This window comes from Fistularia commersonii, chromosome 20, assembly GCF_037954325.1.
Source record: "Fistularia commersonii isolate RoL2024-O1a breed Wild chromosome 20, RoL_Fcom_v1.0, whole genome shotgun sequence".
In the NCBI taxonomy this organism is placed as follows: domain Eukaryota; kingdom Metazoa; phylum Chordata; class Actinopteri; order Syngnathiformes; family Fistulariidae; genus Fistularia; species Fistularia commersonii.
The window spans coordinates 8591714-8608653 of NC_141303.1; the positions used below are offsets into that span (position 1 = coordinate 8591714).

At 39.5% G+C, this 16940-nt stretch overlaps 3 protein-coding genes across 8 annotated transcripts in view; 1 reads left to right on the forward strand and 2 right to left on the reverse strand.

The window, feature by feature from the left end:
- grm1a (glutamate receptor, metabotropic 1a) overlaps positions 1-6208 on the reverse strand; it is a 34229-nt gene extending 28021 nt beyond the window's left edge. For both annotated transcript variants that reach the window (XM_086167075.1, XM_086167074.1), the window contains exons 1-3: positions 6122-6208; positions 4536-5379; positions 458-707 (exon numbers count right to left, since the gene is read on the reverse strand). In XM_086167075.1, coding sequence (XP_086023201.1) covers positions 458-707; positions 4536-5265 — 980 coding nt within the window. In that variant the 5' untranslated portion in view covers positions 5266-5379; positions 6122-6208. The remainder of the gene's footprint in view (positions 1-457; positions 708-4535; positions 5380-6121) is intronic.
- A 4418-nt stretch (positions 6209-10626) lies between these two features.
- LOC147222813 (F-box only protein 30-like) lies at positions 10627-14921 on the forward strand. The gene is made up of 3 exons (XM_086166872.1): positions 10627-10764; positions 11841-13888; positions 14061-14921. Exons 2-3 carry the CDS (start codon positions 11849-11851, stop codon positions 14253-14255), a joined length of 2235 nt encoding a protein of 744 aa, XP_086022998.1. The 5' UTR covers positions 10627-10764; positions 11841-11848; the 3' UTR covers positions 14256-14921.
- Positions 14922-15029: 108 nt separating this feature from the next.
- The window catches only part of LOC147222814 (radial spoke head protein 3 homolog), a 65079-nt gene continuing 63168 nt past the window's right edge, over positions 15030-16940 (reverse strand). For all 5 annotated transcript variants that reach the window (XM_086166882.1, XM_086166879.1, XM_086166881.1 and 2 more), the window contains one exon: positions 15030-16939. In XM_086166882.1, coding sequence (XP_086023008.1) covers positions 16860-16939 — 80 coding nt within the window. In that variant the 3' untranslated portion in view covers positions 15030-16859. The remainder of the gene's footprint in view (position 16940) is intronic.

Sequence of the window (16940 nt, forward strand, 5' to 3'; positions counted from 1 at the left end):
GCCTGAAATTACAGCGAAAGTCTGTCACTCAGCAAACAGAGAGAGCCATGAGATATCTGTGCAAGACACAAGAGCAGATAATGAAGGAAAGAACAATGGAAGGTTTGGTAAATTCATGTTAAGAGGAGATCTTTGCTTATCCATATCACGGAAATATTGACTGCACAAATATATGACTTCTCGCTTGCGCAATGATTCTATTGCAAAGAAAAACAAATGAGAGACAAACATTGAAAGAATGGACAAGAGAAATGTTTTCCTTCTCTGTCTTTGCTACGGGAATACCAGTTATTCATTACTAAAAAGTACTTCCAGTCAGTGATGTTGGAATGTGATATGAACATCAGGAAGCCAACGCATCTTGCATCTTTCCGACCTATTAAACAATATCTTGCCATCTAAAGCGATGCTCTCAACTGTCAATTACAAGGGTCAAAAGTAATGAGTTCATACACACCTGCCAATGAGGAGGAACTCTCCAAACACTCCCAGTCGCCTCATCGCCATTAAGAGACCACGAACAGTCATGCCCTCACAGAAACAAATAACAACACGTGCTTTTGGTAGTCGTTCCCGTAGTTTCCTCAATAGTCGATCGAAGTGTTTCTCTCCCGCATTACTGTAGATCTTGTCTGAGTGGGCAATACACAAGCCCTCCTGAGATGCCAACTCCTTGAAGGCCTCCATTCCACTCTCCCCATAGTTTCCTATAAGTGATAGAGAAAGTAATATTATGACATGCTTTTTTTACTTACCGCAAATACCAAAAATAACCGCCCCCATCAACAAAACTATCTTACTAATGGACGATCAATGTTATGTTTAAAGCACTTCCCCCAGCAGTTGTTAGCCAAGTCAAGTCTTGTGTGAGTTTCGACTCTGATCCTCTGATAATGAATGTCTGAGATTTTACTGGCCACTGATTGCAATCAGAGGCAGGAAGGGTGAGCAAGCTATCCTTGTTTGACTGCACACCATCCCAATCAAGATCCCTGCAAAGCTGTTTGAGTTTAAATCTTCTATTACCATTTGGTGTTTTGCTTAACGAATATGGGCTGGTTTGCTGATAAAGCTTGCGGCTCTTCAGAAAGAGGGCTGGATTACATAGACAATCCAATCACTTGTGCTTGTTCAAGCATTGGTCTGTATCTGTACGTCTATGTATAAGAAAATAAAGAGCTCAACTCTAAAAATATCATGAAACATTTGTCTTGCGGACCTTTCAGTGAGAGTTCAGTTCTGCAGACACATCTGACTTTATTCAGATGATTAAGACCAAAACTTGTCTTATTGCACAAAGAAGAGCACAGGTAAAATAGGCAATACGGTAAAAGAGATACTCCGTCACCACTCATTCTCTATGTTGTTTTTCTAGTAACTCTTTTATGATATTTTGAATTGCATCATTTCATTTTTGTGCTTGCTAGAGCATTTAATTATGCAGACTTATTTCCCTTTTTCAAACTAGACTGTGAGACAGGTGGGCGGTGGCGCATTAGTTGGCAGCCCTTTGACAATGGCCATCAAAACCTGTATTGAGTATTCCAGACAGATGATAATCTGCAAAGGTAATTTATGCTATTTCACAGCCCTAGCGGTTGCCATGGGAAACAAGCTGCATGTATAAATTGTCTATGGGGAAGAGACAGATACATCTGAAACCTGTGGCGATGACAATTGAGATATTTAAAGATAGAGAAAAGTACTTGATCTACAAGATTACCCCTCAAAGGTCAGTGTAATTCTAATTTGCATTGGGAAAATTGTAATGCAAAGCCCAATTTTTAAATATTTAAGTGGTTTCAAGCTTCTAAACTGTGAAATATCTTGAATCTTGAGTCTAAGTTTTTAAATTAAGAACACATGACATAGCGCATCCATTTTGTCAATAATAAGTTATAAAGGAAGTACGGCTAACAATCAAAAGACATACGAGACATGTAAAAACATTCTTCCTTCCCACATCGGGTTTTTCATTATTCTAAAATGATGACATCAGTCCAATGGATGCATCCTCTAAGATAATGAAGGTCAGATAGCTGATGCCATCTGCTTATACCTAAAGGTATTACATCTGCAAAGCCCTCTCTTCATCTCTCTGATAGCAACCTGTCTCAGCCTTTTTCCGATGCCTGCCTTTTAAGGACTTTCCAAAAAGATTCTTTTACACATCTCATGAGTCTGAGCTCCTCTGTGTGTGTTTGCTATTGGCAGAGACAGATAATTTGGATGCAAATCAATGACTGTTTTCGTAAGACTTTAACAAAAAGCCACAGACATAACTCTTGTGACAGTTATAACTTGTCCTACCCAATTCCTCTCTCATTTGTACCTCGTTTTCATCAGGAATGTACTCTTGTGCTGATAACCTGAATGAACGAATAAATGTTTTTAGAAACAAGTGAACCAATGATGAAAGCAGTAACTCAAGAGTGAAGCGAAAGAAAAGTAAATTAATTTGCCAGTTTTTCATGTGGTAAAACTTGGAATTCTGTGTAATTTTTACCACCCCTCTGGTCTCTTAATTAAATCCTGGATTCTATTTAAAATGTTCTGGGGAACCCATACATTGATGCCGAAGACTATCCGCATATATTTTGGGATGTTGGATAATGTACTTTGGCTTATAACAAACCACCAAATTAGCAGAATTACCATTCATATTTGCCAGAGAAAGAAACTGCAGAATCTAATGCTTACTAAACATGTCATTAAAAGTGTCCTTGTGGAATTTATTCACTTCCTACTAGGAGCTCTGCAGTAATTAAAATGTATGGGATGGGGCTCCGTGTTTGTCGCTCTTGTTTCTTATAAGGTTTTTGCAGTTGTCAAAAGCTGGCGGTTATGCTGATACGAATAATATAATCCAGTTACTAAATCTGGAGACACCTCCACTTTCAAGATAGCCAGTCGCCTGATCAACAGTTAATAATAGCTATCCTACATACTCTTCTGAGTTTTCAATATGTGATAATGTTTCACAGCGAATAATGATCAGCCGCACAAGAAGTCTTTTTACATCATAAAGACTTCATTGTAATGTCAAAATGACAAGTATTTAACATCAGGATGAAATTGCTTTTGATGATAGCAAGACGTCAGCTTAACATCAGTGAGACCTATATTTAACGTCAGTTCAACTTTATCTTTCAAATCATAATGAAAATCAGTTGGTTGATTTTGGGCGAGTGAACAACTTGACTTTGAAACAATACAATATTGATGGAACTGATCAGTTCAGAATCCATATGCTAATTCATCAAAATTGATGAAATGTTGCTGCTTTTCTGGGTATCTGTTCGGAGAGAATATTCAAAAAATCGATCATGTATTTTACATTATTAAATTCATTCATTCATTATCTACGTCGCTTATCCTACTCCAGATGTCATTGTCATTGGGTACATTCTGGACTGGTTGCCAGTCGATTGCAGGGCCACATATATAGAAAAACGGCAACCAAAAATTCTGTCTCTGTTGGGATCCAGGGCTAAGGGTCTATGTGCATTTCCCTTCACCTCTGTTCTTCACCAGCCAGCCTGATTTGGATGTCAGCTGGGGGCAGCGCACACAGTTGCGGCTCATCAGGCCTCGTCAGGCGGAGGACAAGAGAAGCCTGCTGCCAGCCCTTCGGTGCCAGATTTTTGGTCGTTCCTCACTATTTCCTTGCCCCTGTATTCTACATCTTGCCTCTTCTCGCAAGGTCCTAGTTCCTGAGACCCCTGTGATGCGACCCCAGAAACAACCGGGACCCAGGACGGTTCTTTATTCATCTCCCTTGTCAAATAAACCGCTTAAGACACCTTACCTCCTGAGTGTCCTTGCTTTTGGTTCAGGCACAGTCTCTGAAATCATCACGGTCTCATTCACACATCTGGCCAATTAAATATTTCCCATCTACGTTCATGCTTTTGGACTGTGGGAGGAAACTAGCGAGCCCCACACAAACATGGGGAGAACATGCAAACTCCACATAATGCCCTTCTTGCTGTGAGGTAGAAGTGCTACTTCTGCATCACCGTACCGCCTTTTGGACATTTCAGATATTAATTCCATATACATTTTTTGAATTTGCCAAGATATCCAGCCTTGGCTCACAGCATAGTGATTGGGCTCTATCTATATCTATTTCTTTTTGGCCTGATCTCAGCAGGTGTAAAGTATAGTCACAATGCAAGATTACAATTTTTTGGAGGGCTTTGCTGACTTTCTGCATTAACTAAAACTATTACTTTATTCATGTGAAGGTTTACCGTGCATCTTGATGTAATCTACTCATATTGATGTGCAAGAACACCTTTATTCATACCTTAATACCTTAATCTAGAGAGAATAAAGTCCAAAACATGTTTTATAATGATAGCAGTGACCGTTTGACCAACAATATTATGTTAATGTAATAAAACGGATGTTACATAGATATCTGGAATAATTTGGATGCCAAGAAGATGCCATGCACCATCTAATATATGGTAACCCAATCAACTTCATAGCTATTGGAAAATTGTCAAAAGTTTAAAGTGGCTTCATCCTACCCTCAGTGTGCACTGCAGAAACATAGGTCCAGTTGTATCGCTTTACGATGTCCAGCATGGCTCGGGCCTGCAGGGTGTCAGAAGGGACGACCCTCAGAAAGTACTTGAAAAGAGTTTTGTCACTCAAGTCGATGCTGGTGGCAGAGTAGGCGATCTGCGGAATGTTAAAGAGCTGTAGCAGGTTCTGAACCTGGATAGCGACAGAGCTGGATCCAGGTCCGATCACTCCAGCGATGGGTTTCTTAGTGGGTGGAGGTTGGTTAGAGGGGGTACCATCAATGCACCATTTGGACCCATCCTTATCGTCCCTAATGGAAATGAGGGAGTCCCGAATGAACTCGATGCTCTGCTCCAGGGCCACTGAGGAGTGCCAGCAAGAGTCCCGGATCTCACATCCCAGACTGATATTGGGGAGGAGTTTCTGGTCGGCGTTGATCCGGTCCAGCGTGTGGAACATTGCCTCCACTCTCTGAATGCCGTACTGCTCGCGGACGTCCCCGCACTTTCGCTCTGCCACCTTTTCCGCGGAGGGCTGGTGGTGGACAGAAAAGAGCGCGCCGATGATCACGTCTCCGTCCATCCGGGCCACGGAGCGTGACACGGCGCGGGGCACCGCGGAGCGCTCATAGATGGTGCTGCTGTGGGAGAGCACGAAGACGCGGAAGAAAAACGGGGGAAGACAGAGGAGAGCGAAGAGACCCATCTTTACGCGTGCCATGTTGCGCCACATCGCGTGTGCCGCGCCAGCTGTACAGGCATACTATCTGCTGTCTGCCACCGCATGCGCCTTTATCCAAGCGACCACAGATTGTGAACAAGGCAACTTGGGCACGTCCACGAACACCTGTGGAAGCAATATGACAAATCACCGTGACATCCTTGGACACACTATGACAATGAAGATTACAGAAGAAGACGGGTGCGCATGCTCCTTTCAATCAACCCCCCTGTTCTACGGTTCTCTGTCAGTTTTCATCGATGTACCCGTGAGCAAGGCATTTTAGCCGCATTCTGCTGATGAATGGCAGATCGAAAATAAGACGACGTTTCTGTGTGTTCGTTGCGACGTAATAATGTGATATAAAGAATACGACGAATTTACGTCGCGATCGATTAGTTATCAGCGGGTCCAGGAAGGTGTCGGGCGATGCGCTCGCTGTCCATTCAGAAATTCAGCCAGAATTTCAGCACCGCGGACAGCGCACTTTCCAAATACGATGCAAGGAGGTGTCGGGCTCGACGTCCTTTCTCAGACACTGTTTGACTCAGCTGGTTTGTGATGAAGCCACACACCAAAGAATAAAAATAAAAATGAAATAAAAACAACAGGACCCGCCGTGTTCTTATCATGTTTGAATGAAAGGGTGTAGTATTCTACATTTCTATAATTATAACGCAAAGGATGCCATTCAATCATCCACGAAAAACCCAAGACACAGATTAGAAGATGAATGCATGAATAAGCTATGATACTGAAGCAACATTAAGGATAGTTAGGATGGTATCGCATTAATGTTATTCATGCATTTTTAAAGATTCTAAGTATTTTTAGATGCTCTCTCCGTGTTTCATTTGCCTTCACCTACCTGAATCCTTGAAACATGTCGCATGCCTTCGCCCGTCTTCTGTAGCGCATGGTGCTCGATGGCATTACTTGAGTCACTCTCTCTTCCACTCTCTCTCCGTCTCTCTCGCTCACACACACTCTCTCTCTGTGTCTCTCTCACACCCCCCATCCATACGTAGGCCTGTAACATTTTGTGACATCACAAAGTTGTGTTTATGTGCATACATAACCTCCATATGTTTCAACGCTTGTACTACACTACACTTATAGAACAGAACAGAGCAGAAAATATATTTATTACTTAAGGTATCAGTAACTGTGTCTATTGTGATTTTACATGGGACTAGAAAGTAAGGTTATTCGCATCAAAGCATCTTTGAATTGATGGGATTATGGCATGTTTGATTGACAAGCGTTAAGAACAGTTAGACAGGCAACAGCGTTTTAATTTTTACAAGTATGATTTATATGCTCACCAATCGAGTTTACTTAAGGTCCTCTGGCATTGAATAATCACGGAAGTCGGAGTCAACATGCAATTGCTGACTTCAGGACCATAGACAGCGCTGAACGGCCCATCGCGCCATCTGGTGTAAATAAGGGGGAGGAACCACACGCAACTGCACTAAGGTAATGTACCTCCCCCAAATTTGAAATTCAGTTGTTGACTCGGCTACAATGCAGTTGTCAGGGATTATTATATGGTCCCCAGACATTCTAATGTATTGGTGACATTGCTTTGGAAATATATATATATATACATATATATATATATTGTTTACCGAGACACAGAGACTAGCCTTTACACCACAAAGAAGTCTAGCTACAATTTCCATTAATATGTCATATGTAAAGGGATTGACACAAGAAACATTGCCATTGAGAACAAAAAAGGACATAAACTATATATACATTTGTGTTAGATTACCTATAAGGGCAAAATCTTAATTTTAACTAGGGAAACATCCTTCTTGCCAAAAGGATTTTATTGTATTCAGCCAGACATGGTTCAGGTAAAATTTGCAATTGCAGCCAGGGTTATTCAAGCGGTCAAAATACAGTGATAAACATATCAACTTTGAATAAAATTAGCGATGCAATATATGATCCCTCTCAATATATACAATTTACTCATACAATATATGAGTGTGCATTCACTCACATGTAATTGCATCCACAGTTTTGTAAGTCCCTGGCAGACACTTACACTCAAAACCAACACATACATACACAGTGAGGAGACAGATCAACAATTAATGCAATGGAGTTTAGGGCCTTAAAACCCAACAGTAATAATAAATAATAAAATACCATACCAGTACTCCAATAGGACTGCAGTTAAATAAGGCCCTCGCCATCTGCTCTATGTTTTATTCTATCCATCTCATTAAATAGTGTGGTTGTTGCCAGACCAAAATGCACACCGGCTATAGTGGCATCGTGCATTTATGCTGTTAAAGAACAATCCTCATATTGCCAGGCTGTGTCAATGGCAAGTATATGTTGAAAGGGTTTCTGCATGATATACTTATGGTGCCAGGATCTTTTGGATTGAATAGAACAAATAAATATAAATAGCATGGTTGTCAAAAACATTTTGGATGCTGGAACCTCACTTCAAGCAAGGGCAATTAATTTACCAATCACTGTACCAAATGTATGATTTTATTCTTGAGTATTTGTTAAGACCAGTAAATGATAATTCATAAAGAGAATAGGGAAATCACATTGCAAAAAACTCTGGATTCAAAAATATTCTAACTATAACACTGCTTTGAGACTTGCACAATTAAGTGCATCTTATGTTCCCTCAGGCAATTATCTTTTCATCAAATTTGTCAGTGATGAGTTATAAAATTCACTATCTTGGTCTGGGATATAATGATGATGATGGTAATGATGATGATGATGATATGCCCACTGCTCTAAATATCTAATTAAAAAAAAAAAAAAAACTTATTTTCCAAACAAATAAAAACACACATAAGTTCAGTTTAAACATTTTTCAAAATGTTAATTAAGGGATTGAGCCCCCCATGGCACTAATGTACTATTGAAAACCTCCAATAAAAAAGCTATCACTTCATGTAAAAAAGAGCTTCCCATCTGTTAATTGTACATCAGACATTTTGTGTTGCATTTCAACTGAAATTTAGGTGAAGAGGTTTATTTTCCCAAAGTAGTTATCAATATGAATACGTAACCTGATATTGTTGTAACAAACACAAAAGCCAGTAATACTGTGGATAAATTGAATAGTTATGTATATACAGGATAAGATGATAAAGACAATTCTGTCTTTAAAGTAATACAGGCTGTGGTTAAATGGTTATATCGATAACTAATCTATAATTATATCCAGAAAGATGCAAAATGGAATCCATACCTCATAACATCCTTTCACAGAAAGAGCCCCTCATGCCTCCGAGTGAGAGGGAGTTGGACTGTCAGGGCAAAATTGCTCTTTACAGTTTAACCCCGTAAATCAATTTCCATTTGTCAAAAATGTGGCTCTACAAATTTAGACATACACAGAATATTTGCATAATCTCATCATAAAATTATCTCATCAGACCATATCTTTCAGAGCCTATTCTTCCTATCGCACATTTTCTGCAATGAGAGGGAATCTTAAATTTGTTGATTAATCTAAAAAAATGTACCATGTTTACTATTCTATAAGTAAGTATTTTTTTCTGTCTTGTACAGGGTAGATGCTGTGTATTCTTGAACCTGTTTTATCAAAATCCAATTCCAGTGATAGTATTTTAAGGCATTTAATACGGTACAAGACTAATTGGGCTGTTTTTGTCATATTTCCTTTACTGGTGAATTTGCTGGATATGTCTGTTGTTGTGTTTTCTTCTTTAGTACAGGGAGGCTTTCGCATATTTCAAATACATTGTAAGAAAAATCGAGATCCTTTCTAGATATGTAAAGATATAATTACTTTACACAGAGTTGCATCACCTTGTATGATTTTTTTTTTCTTTGTCGGATTACACTTACCCACTCAGTTGTATAAAAATGGACTTGGGGCATTTTGTAATTCAATATTTGATATTGAAATAATCAGGGAATTGGTCATTTACATCGCAAGTGGTTTTCTGAAAGCAGCTGCTTGTTGTACAACATTTGGTGACTTAAGAAATATAATTCAAGATGAGAACAATCCTAATAATGACAAATATATAATTTATCATTCTGATGAATATGCATCACATTTTAATCTGAGGAGGACCATCAAGGGTCAAGATGAAGATATCTGAGGGCTCTATGGAGAATAAAAGTACTTTAATTTCAGTTGATGATACCAATGAACATGTTGGGCTGTAAATTATATCCATACAGGTGATTTCAGCAGAAAGAGACTAAAGCTGTCCTTTCAAAAGATGATGACAAGAAGATACAACACTGACCTCCCCTGGCTCTTCTAGGTCCCTGCATATCAGTAAAACTAGCTATGCTTGCATTGAACTTATACAGTGAATTTGTTCTCTATATATAAATTAAAGGAAAGTTCTTTGAAGACAGATAGATGGATAATGAGAAATTCAAAATTTCCATCTATTATGTTACTTACCTTCAGATATGTGCCTTTGTGAGACGATTTTTTTTCTCTTTGTGATGCGTGTGTGTGCCAACATTAGTATTTGAATTGAATGCCTCAGTTCTGTTTTTAAATTTTTATTCAGATCTTTAAGTATCAAGACACTATTTCAAAATTTTACCTTGTCGTACACTTTCATAATACAATTGTTGCAGGTACAACTTTCAATTATTTTCCAGAAAAGTCTAGTTTTCCTCATTTTCAAAACTTTTGTCTAATTCTATCGTATTCATTTCAATTAGGAATAGCTTCAGCTGTATCTGAAGTAAATTAACTGCATAAATAATCCAAAACAAACTTTCTTCTTTGGATTGCTGGGATAATTTGTTCATGTATTTATTTTGGGCCTACTTTGAGAACTCCTACTCTTTACAAATATCAATAAGTTCCATATATATATTCAATTGTTAGATACATTGCTTGTTCGACTCATAAACTTGTCCAATTTCTATTTTGCTTTACTCTTGTTGATTAATTTAAACTTTGTAAATATATGCATATGCACATGTAAAGTTACATTTTGTTATCTATGGATTTGGTTATTTATAATTAGCAGCACAAAATCTCATTTTATCAAGGGAACAAGCCTGACCATAAACTTCAATACCTCTATTTTGGTTAAGACTAATTGAGGCTCGGCGCAGCTGCAGCATGACCTACCAGGTCACTAAGAACGTAGCTCATGGCCAAGTTGTTAAGCTGTACCACAAGATATTGACATTTTATATTTCGGTAATTTATCGAATATGGTATTTATATATCCATACGCATACATATGAATTGGGACCAGCAAACCAAAGTAATTTTGCAATCACTACCTATCGTGATGCTGCCGCTACCTTTTATTTTTTAAGCACTCGGGCGAACGTGGCTAACCTACAAGAAGCTAACCTCACTGGTCACGTGATCGCTGACTTGCTGGTCGTAGCAGTCCCCCGAGAGTCTTTCGGTTTACAGGACAATGACTAGCTGTCAATAGGAGTTTTTCTTCAGAAGGGCCGATAATTAGTCGCATTAATAATTAAACAGGCTGAGAAAAAAACAACAAAAAGGTGAGAAGCTGCTTGCATGTCAGCACTACCCTATCTTGCTAAATTAGCTTATTGAAATCTGTTTAACTTCCGATAATGCTAGCTGTTGTTAGCCACCATTAGCAACACGGGCCAGAGTTGACCAGCCAGTCAGTTGGTATCAGCTCAAGTTGACCAAAAAGAAAAAGAAGACTGTCACAACTAACTGGCGTTTTACACTCAGTTGCTCAAATGTAAGAAAATCAAGAACATTCAGATGAGGAGACTTTAACCAGCGAAAATAACGATTATGTATTTGATTGTCAGTCTGCTGGGATGGCGTTTTCATCAGTTGTTGCTTTCGGTTTATTATATTTCTCTCTCTTTTTGAATATATGGCACGTATTTCGGAATTGTGTGCTGTTAGTGTAACCCAGCACCCACACATGTTGTACTTATATGTACTGAAAAACAACATTCCTCAGAACACAGTAGGATTGATATTTAGCTCTATGCTCACGTACTTTATTTGACAGGGCAAAAGGTGCATAATTTTCTGGTCGTTGTGATGTTACCATGGCAATAAGCATCATGATCAAACGGTGATCTCGAGGACCTCTCATAACTTTTTTGTCAAATGCTCTGGAAAGTCTAATGAGCATTATAGAGTTGTTATATGAATTATAAAAGAAGAAAATTTGCTATTTGAGAATTCATGCTCTCAAAGGAAAAGGATGAAATAATTTCTCTGTCTGCCCCGCTTCTTTATAGTCACAATTAAAACTCTGTTTTTTGCTGTACAAATAAAACATGTTTTTTTAATAATTCTTTGGTTGATTTTACACCTCAGATGGCTAAACCAGGCCTTGTTAAACTCTGCTCTATTAATAGCTTTTTTGTATGTAGTTAACTACATAATAGTATCCAGCCAGCAATGCTGTCTAGATAGTTTACCTGCAGAATTGTCACCAATAAAAAAGAACCTTTCAGATGATCAGTTGAAGGTTATTTGATGTTCAACATAAATTGCATAATCAGGAATGGGAATCAGTCATTGTGTATTTTTTTAAATGTCACATACCCTGTGAAATTAACATTTTTTCTTCCCTCCCACATAGTTCTGAAAATGGAGGAGGATCACGTGCACTGTATGTCCTGTGTAAACCAAAGATGCCTAGTAAGACCTCAGGCAGGCATTACATGTGATATAATCACTTGTCAACTCTTGTGTGGGGCTGTATTTCATTCCTGCAAAGCTGATGAGCACCACCTTCTTTGCCCACTGGCAAGGGTCCCCTGCCTAAACAGTGGCTATGGCTGTCCTGTTATTCTGGCACGCAACAGAATGTACGCGCACCTTGAAACATGTCCAGCTGGGGTGGTGTGCTGCACTATGGAGTGGAACAGATGGCCCGTTAACTGCCTGGAATATACTTCCTATGAGAATCTGAGTCATGGGGTAGAAGAGGTGGAGCAGCTGGACATGGCACTTGCTCTACAGGACCAGCGCACACTACTTGAGTCCCTCAAGGTTATTGCCATAGCACCTACAACAGAGGCGGGATTACACAGCGCTGTAAGTAAAGTTAACAGGGTAATACAGTCATCCCCTGGGGACTGCCCCGTGATTGAGTTACCCTCACTAACAGCATCCCTGCCTCAGTCACAATCAACTCTACCGGACTCATCCAGGGATAAAATTGCCCGTGGAATTAATGGACTGAATGAGCAGCCCCTTAGTAAACTTTATGAGGCGACACTAGAGACTGCTAGAAGCTTGGTTACTGCTTTAGATTTCATAAACAACAGTTCCACTGACAAATCGGAGCATGTAAATAGAGAATCTGCTGTACAAGAGAGAACAAGGATCAGAAATGTTGAGGTTCAGAGAGGACAGACAGATGCTGGTGGTTTTATAAGAGAAGTAAATTATCAAAGTGTTTGTGATAGTTGTTTAAGTGGAAGTATGGGTCAGAAAGAAACAGATGAGAAAAACGTAATCACTAATGGCCCACTGTTTGACGATATGAAAGGCTCTCATGAGTCTGCTTGTCCTGTGGAGGTCCGATTTGATATGAATGCTGTGGTTTCTCAAGACACCGCAACGTCTCTCATGATCCCTCCGCTGCCTCTTAGCAAAGGATTGGCCACCAAAGCTAGTCGTTTGGTGCGGGAAGAAAGAGGGCCACTCCTTCGAGAAAATTGTAATTCAGACTTGACATTCCAACAGAATTTTAGTGGCCAGAGTCCATGTTCATTACCTGATGGACAGATTTCATCAGGTAGTTTGCGAGACAGATCACTGAATAAACTGCAAAAAATGGAGGACAAGGCAGTAGATACCTCAGACTTGGAGCAGTGCAATGACACCATGGGTCTTGGAGAAACTGACATGATCACAGCAGCTTTGCTTTTTTGTCTGGAGGAGTCACGAGACTGCAGAATTTCTGATACAATCTATGTCGATGGCAGCCATGTGAACTTTGGCACCCAGACTTTCAATTTCCCTGCAGCAATCTTGGTAACTAGCACAAGAGTGGGTGACATGGCTTCTGCATCTGCCTGTGACCATGCTGCCCCTCAGCTCTCTTACCCCAGCCCCTTCCGTACACTCCGCCTAGGCCTGGTCCTCGAAGCTCTTGAGGTTGAGGCGATTCCACATAACTGCTACCTCTCGCCAAACCCCCGCTACCAGCACATGTTTCCCTTTGTCTGTGGTCAGTCATTCCGCCGGGATCAGTTTTCCTCTCATTTCACTAATGTCCATGGTGACATTCATGCTGGTCTCAATGGATGGATGGAGCACCGCTGCCCCCTGGCATATTATGGCTGTACATTTTCACAGCGTAGGTTTTACCCCACCAACAAGGGAGCCAAAGTGGTCCATGACAAACACCTCAAATCCTTTGGAGTGCAGCCATGGCCAAGGCTAAACCCTCTGAGTGATTCCCTGTCTGACCAGTTCAGTGAGCTGCCCATTGAGATTTTGTGGCACATAGCTGGTTTCTTGGACAGTTTCAGCTTGTGCCAGCTGGCAATGGTGTCACGAACTATGAGGGAAGTATGCGCCAGCCTCCTCCAGACCAGAGGAATAGTGGAGCTCCAGTGGGAGCGAAGGCAGTGCCCCGATGGTCATGGTACCATGTCATGGCAGGTAAAAAACAAAGTAAGTAGAATAACTAGTAATTTCTCCATAATATGAATAGTTTTGTTTCATAGCTTCTCACATTGTACAGTAATTAAGTCAAGCTTTTGTGTTTTTGCTGAGGAAACATTTTCACATGCAGTACACTCCTCAGTGTTGGTGTCTTTTTGTTTTTTGTTCTTTGCTGTTGCAGGTATGGCGATTCAGCACTGCCTTCAGTCCTGTGTTAAAATGGGGTCATACTGATCTACCCAGCATGTCAAACCATCTTAAGAAGTGCCACTTCAACACCATAGAATACAAGACTGACCCTATACCTCTTCCTGCAATGTGCGCTGCTCGAGATGGCTACTCACTGCGTCGTGCCCTGCGTCATGTTAACACTTGATGAAGCACTTAAACTTTCCTCGCTGTACGAATGTCACTGTGGTATTATGCTATAAAAGACTGCATTTAACCCCAACTCTTCCAATAATAGACTGCTTCATGAAGAAAGCCTTAATGAAATGACGCCTTACACGCCAAATGAGGGACTGCTTTTGTGTGTGGTCTCTTGTGTTTGCATGGGTTTGTACTGAAAGTGCCCCTCCCTTATAAAAGATAAATATATTTTCTCTAATTAAATATGCACTATAGATTTATATTTTTTGTGACATACTGAGAAAGTGGAGCCAGTTTCACTGTTTTGCCTTTAAGGAGTGTCTGGAAAAAGCAAATTGTCTATTAAATTGCATTGTTTCTGTCTAACAGAAGGTATACTAGCACTTTCCAAAAGTTTTCCAATTCACCGGTTTGTCCCTACCCCTAAAGTATGTTGTTTTTCTGATCCTTGTTGTCAATCTTTGGAACACTAAGCTCATGACACATTACATTGATCTTTGTGGTATAAGCACGAAATCTAAATAGATGAAAAAGCCACGATCCTCTACCCTTTAACTGTCTTTTCAGCCTCTCATGTACTTTTCTTCAATGTTCTCACTTGTTATTGTTTCAACTTCATTGTCATGCTCTCAAAGATGGTGGCAGTAAAGAAATATGAGCAAATGTGCCAAAAGACTCACCTTGTCCTTGTGTTGCCAAATATCCACTAAATAATGGATGCTTAATAAATACATTGCCTAATAACTATTGTGCAAAAAACAATTCTACAACATGCAAAGGATTGGATGCCAGCCAAACTAACCAGTTCCTGAAGCATCTAATCCCACAAAAAATCTGAAACAGAAAAGAGAACCCTTTTTCGAAGCGGTGACCGTACCTTTTTTTTTTTGCCTTGTTAGGGTCCTGGCTTGTGAAGTAACACATTGAAATGAGACTAGCTGCTGGTCAGTCATATTTAATGTTGCTTGGTTATAATTTAGTACCATAACAACAATCGCAGTCAGGAGTTTGAGAACGCAGGGAGGAAATAATCTTTACATTTTTGTCACCATCTAGTGGCGGCCTGATAAATTGTCCATCGTCATAAACTTTTTAGAAAAGGTTTAGAGATGAGTATTGTGTAATGGTTATGGAAAGTAATACAAGTAATAGGCAAAGTAATGAAGACACGAATATATTACATAAGGCATTGATTCATAAATGTTTGCATTTATGCCAAAGCAATTAGTTCTTTACTACTAAATGTTGATATTGACTATTAGTTTAACATTACAAGGGAACATCACACAATTCGAGACTCAGGTATCACATTTATGAACTAGATGCTACTTTGCTATAAAAGCCATTTCATTTGACATAACCTGATGAACTGTTTCCCCAAATGTATAATAAGATAAATCAACAAAGCCTTGGCTTCAAGCACATGGCTTCAATTTACAACAATCCTCCTGAGATGGCACTGCCATCACTATATGATGTATAAACATAATGATCTCAACTAAATGGTGACACGCATGAAGGTATGTAAAAATATAGTCACTTCAAGATTTAGTGTGACACACAGAGCAGTGTGAAAAAGGGACGTTGATCATTTTGTTTCTATTAATTCCTTAATAATAAAAGAAATAATAACAATAAAGTATTTGTTTAAATCACTTGTTGTTTGTCTCCTATCTCAAATCAACCAATGGTTAACTGCAGTACAGTCAAAAAAACAAAACAAAACAAAACAATAGCCCCAGGATTGTAAATTGTGCTCATTTTGAATCTTAAAGAAATGAAACCACAGTGCATCATGACAAATTAATGAAAATACATACTTTCATCAGTCTCTTTTTCTTCAACTCACAAATGGCCAATGCATTTGTGATACGAGAGTACAAAACACTTGTGATTGTTAAATCCTCAAACATGTTCCCTATTCCAAATCAATGACTTGCTTTTGCTCCCCATTACAGAATCAGCTTTGAGTGTGTCCAAGTCTATTAGACAACAAACGGAGGGTTGATTTAATATGTAGTGTGGTTTCGTGAGTGTCAGGGGTACTCAGCGAAAGAAGACTATCAGCCAGAATGAAAGGAAAGGTGTACAAGACAGTGGTGAGACCAGCGATTCTATATGGCCTAGAAACAGTTCCAATGATGAAAACACAGGAGGCAGAGCTAGAGGTTGGAGATAAAGATGCTATGGTTCTATGGATGCTATGGAGAATGGATAGGATCAGGAATGAGTCTATCGGAGGAGGAACACATGTTATATGCTTTGGAGTTTTCTGATACCTGGTACCTGTATAGGATTAAGTTTTCTTTCCAAGTATAAAGACAAAAGTTTCCCTCTGATGAGCAGTAAGACTGACAAATGCTGCATGCTAAGAGGCCTGAAAGCTAGTTAGCTCAAGAAAGAGGTAGTAAGATGAAAAATGAAAGAAGAGACCTCACTGCTCTTAAATGTATTCATTCAGAAAAATCCTTCAAAAACTATATTAGGGAACCAATAAGACATGATTCTCTTTAACACTCCCAAGCTCATTTAGTACTTTGTCCACTTGAAATCTGTTTTATTTCCCGTTGAAGTAATATCCTTGGACTTGACTCGGCGAATAACCTTTTTGCTAATGGTCAGATTTCAACACCTGTGAATCCAGGTCTCTGAACATCTCCAGCCTCTTCTGAGTAACATCAAGGATGATAGC

Bases quoted from the DNA above. Each gene is read 5' to 3' on its own strand.
- LOC147222813 (XM_086166872.1), top strand. From the start codon at position 11,849: ATGGAGGAGGATCACGTGCACTGTATGTCCTGTGTAAACCAAAGATGC. The intron at 13,889-14,060 runs GTAAGTAGAATA...TTGCTGTTGCAG, and splicing joins CATGGCAGGTAAAAAACAAA to GTATGGCGATTCAGCACTGC.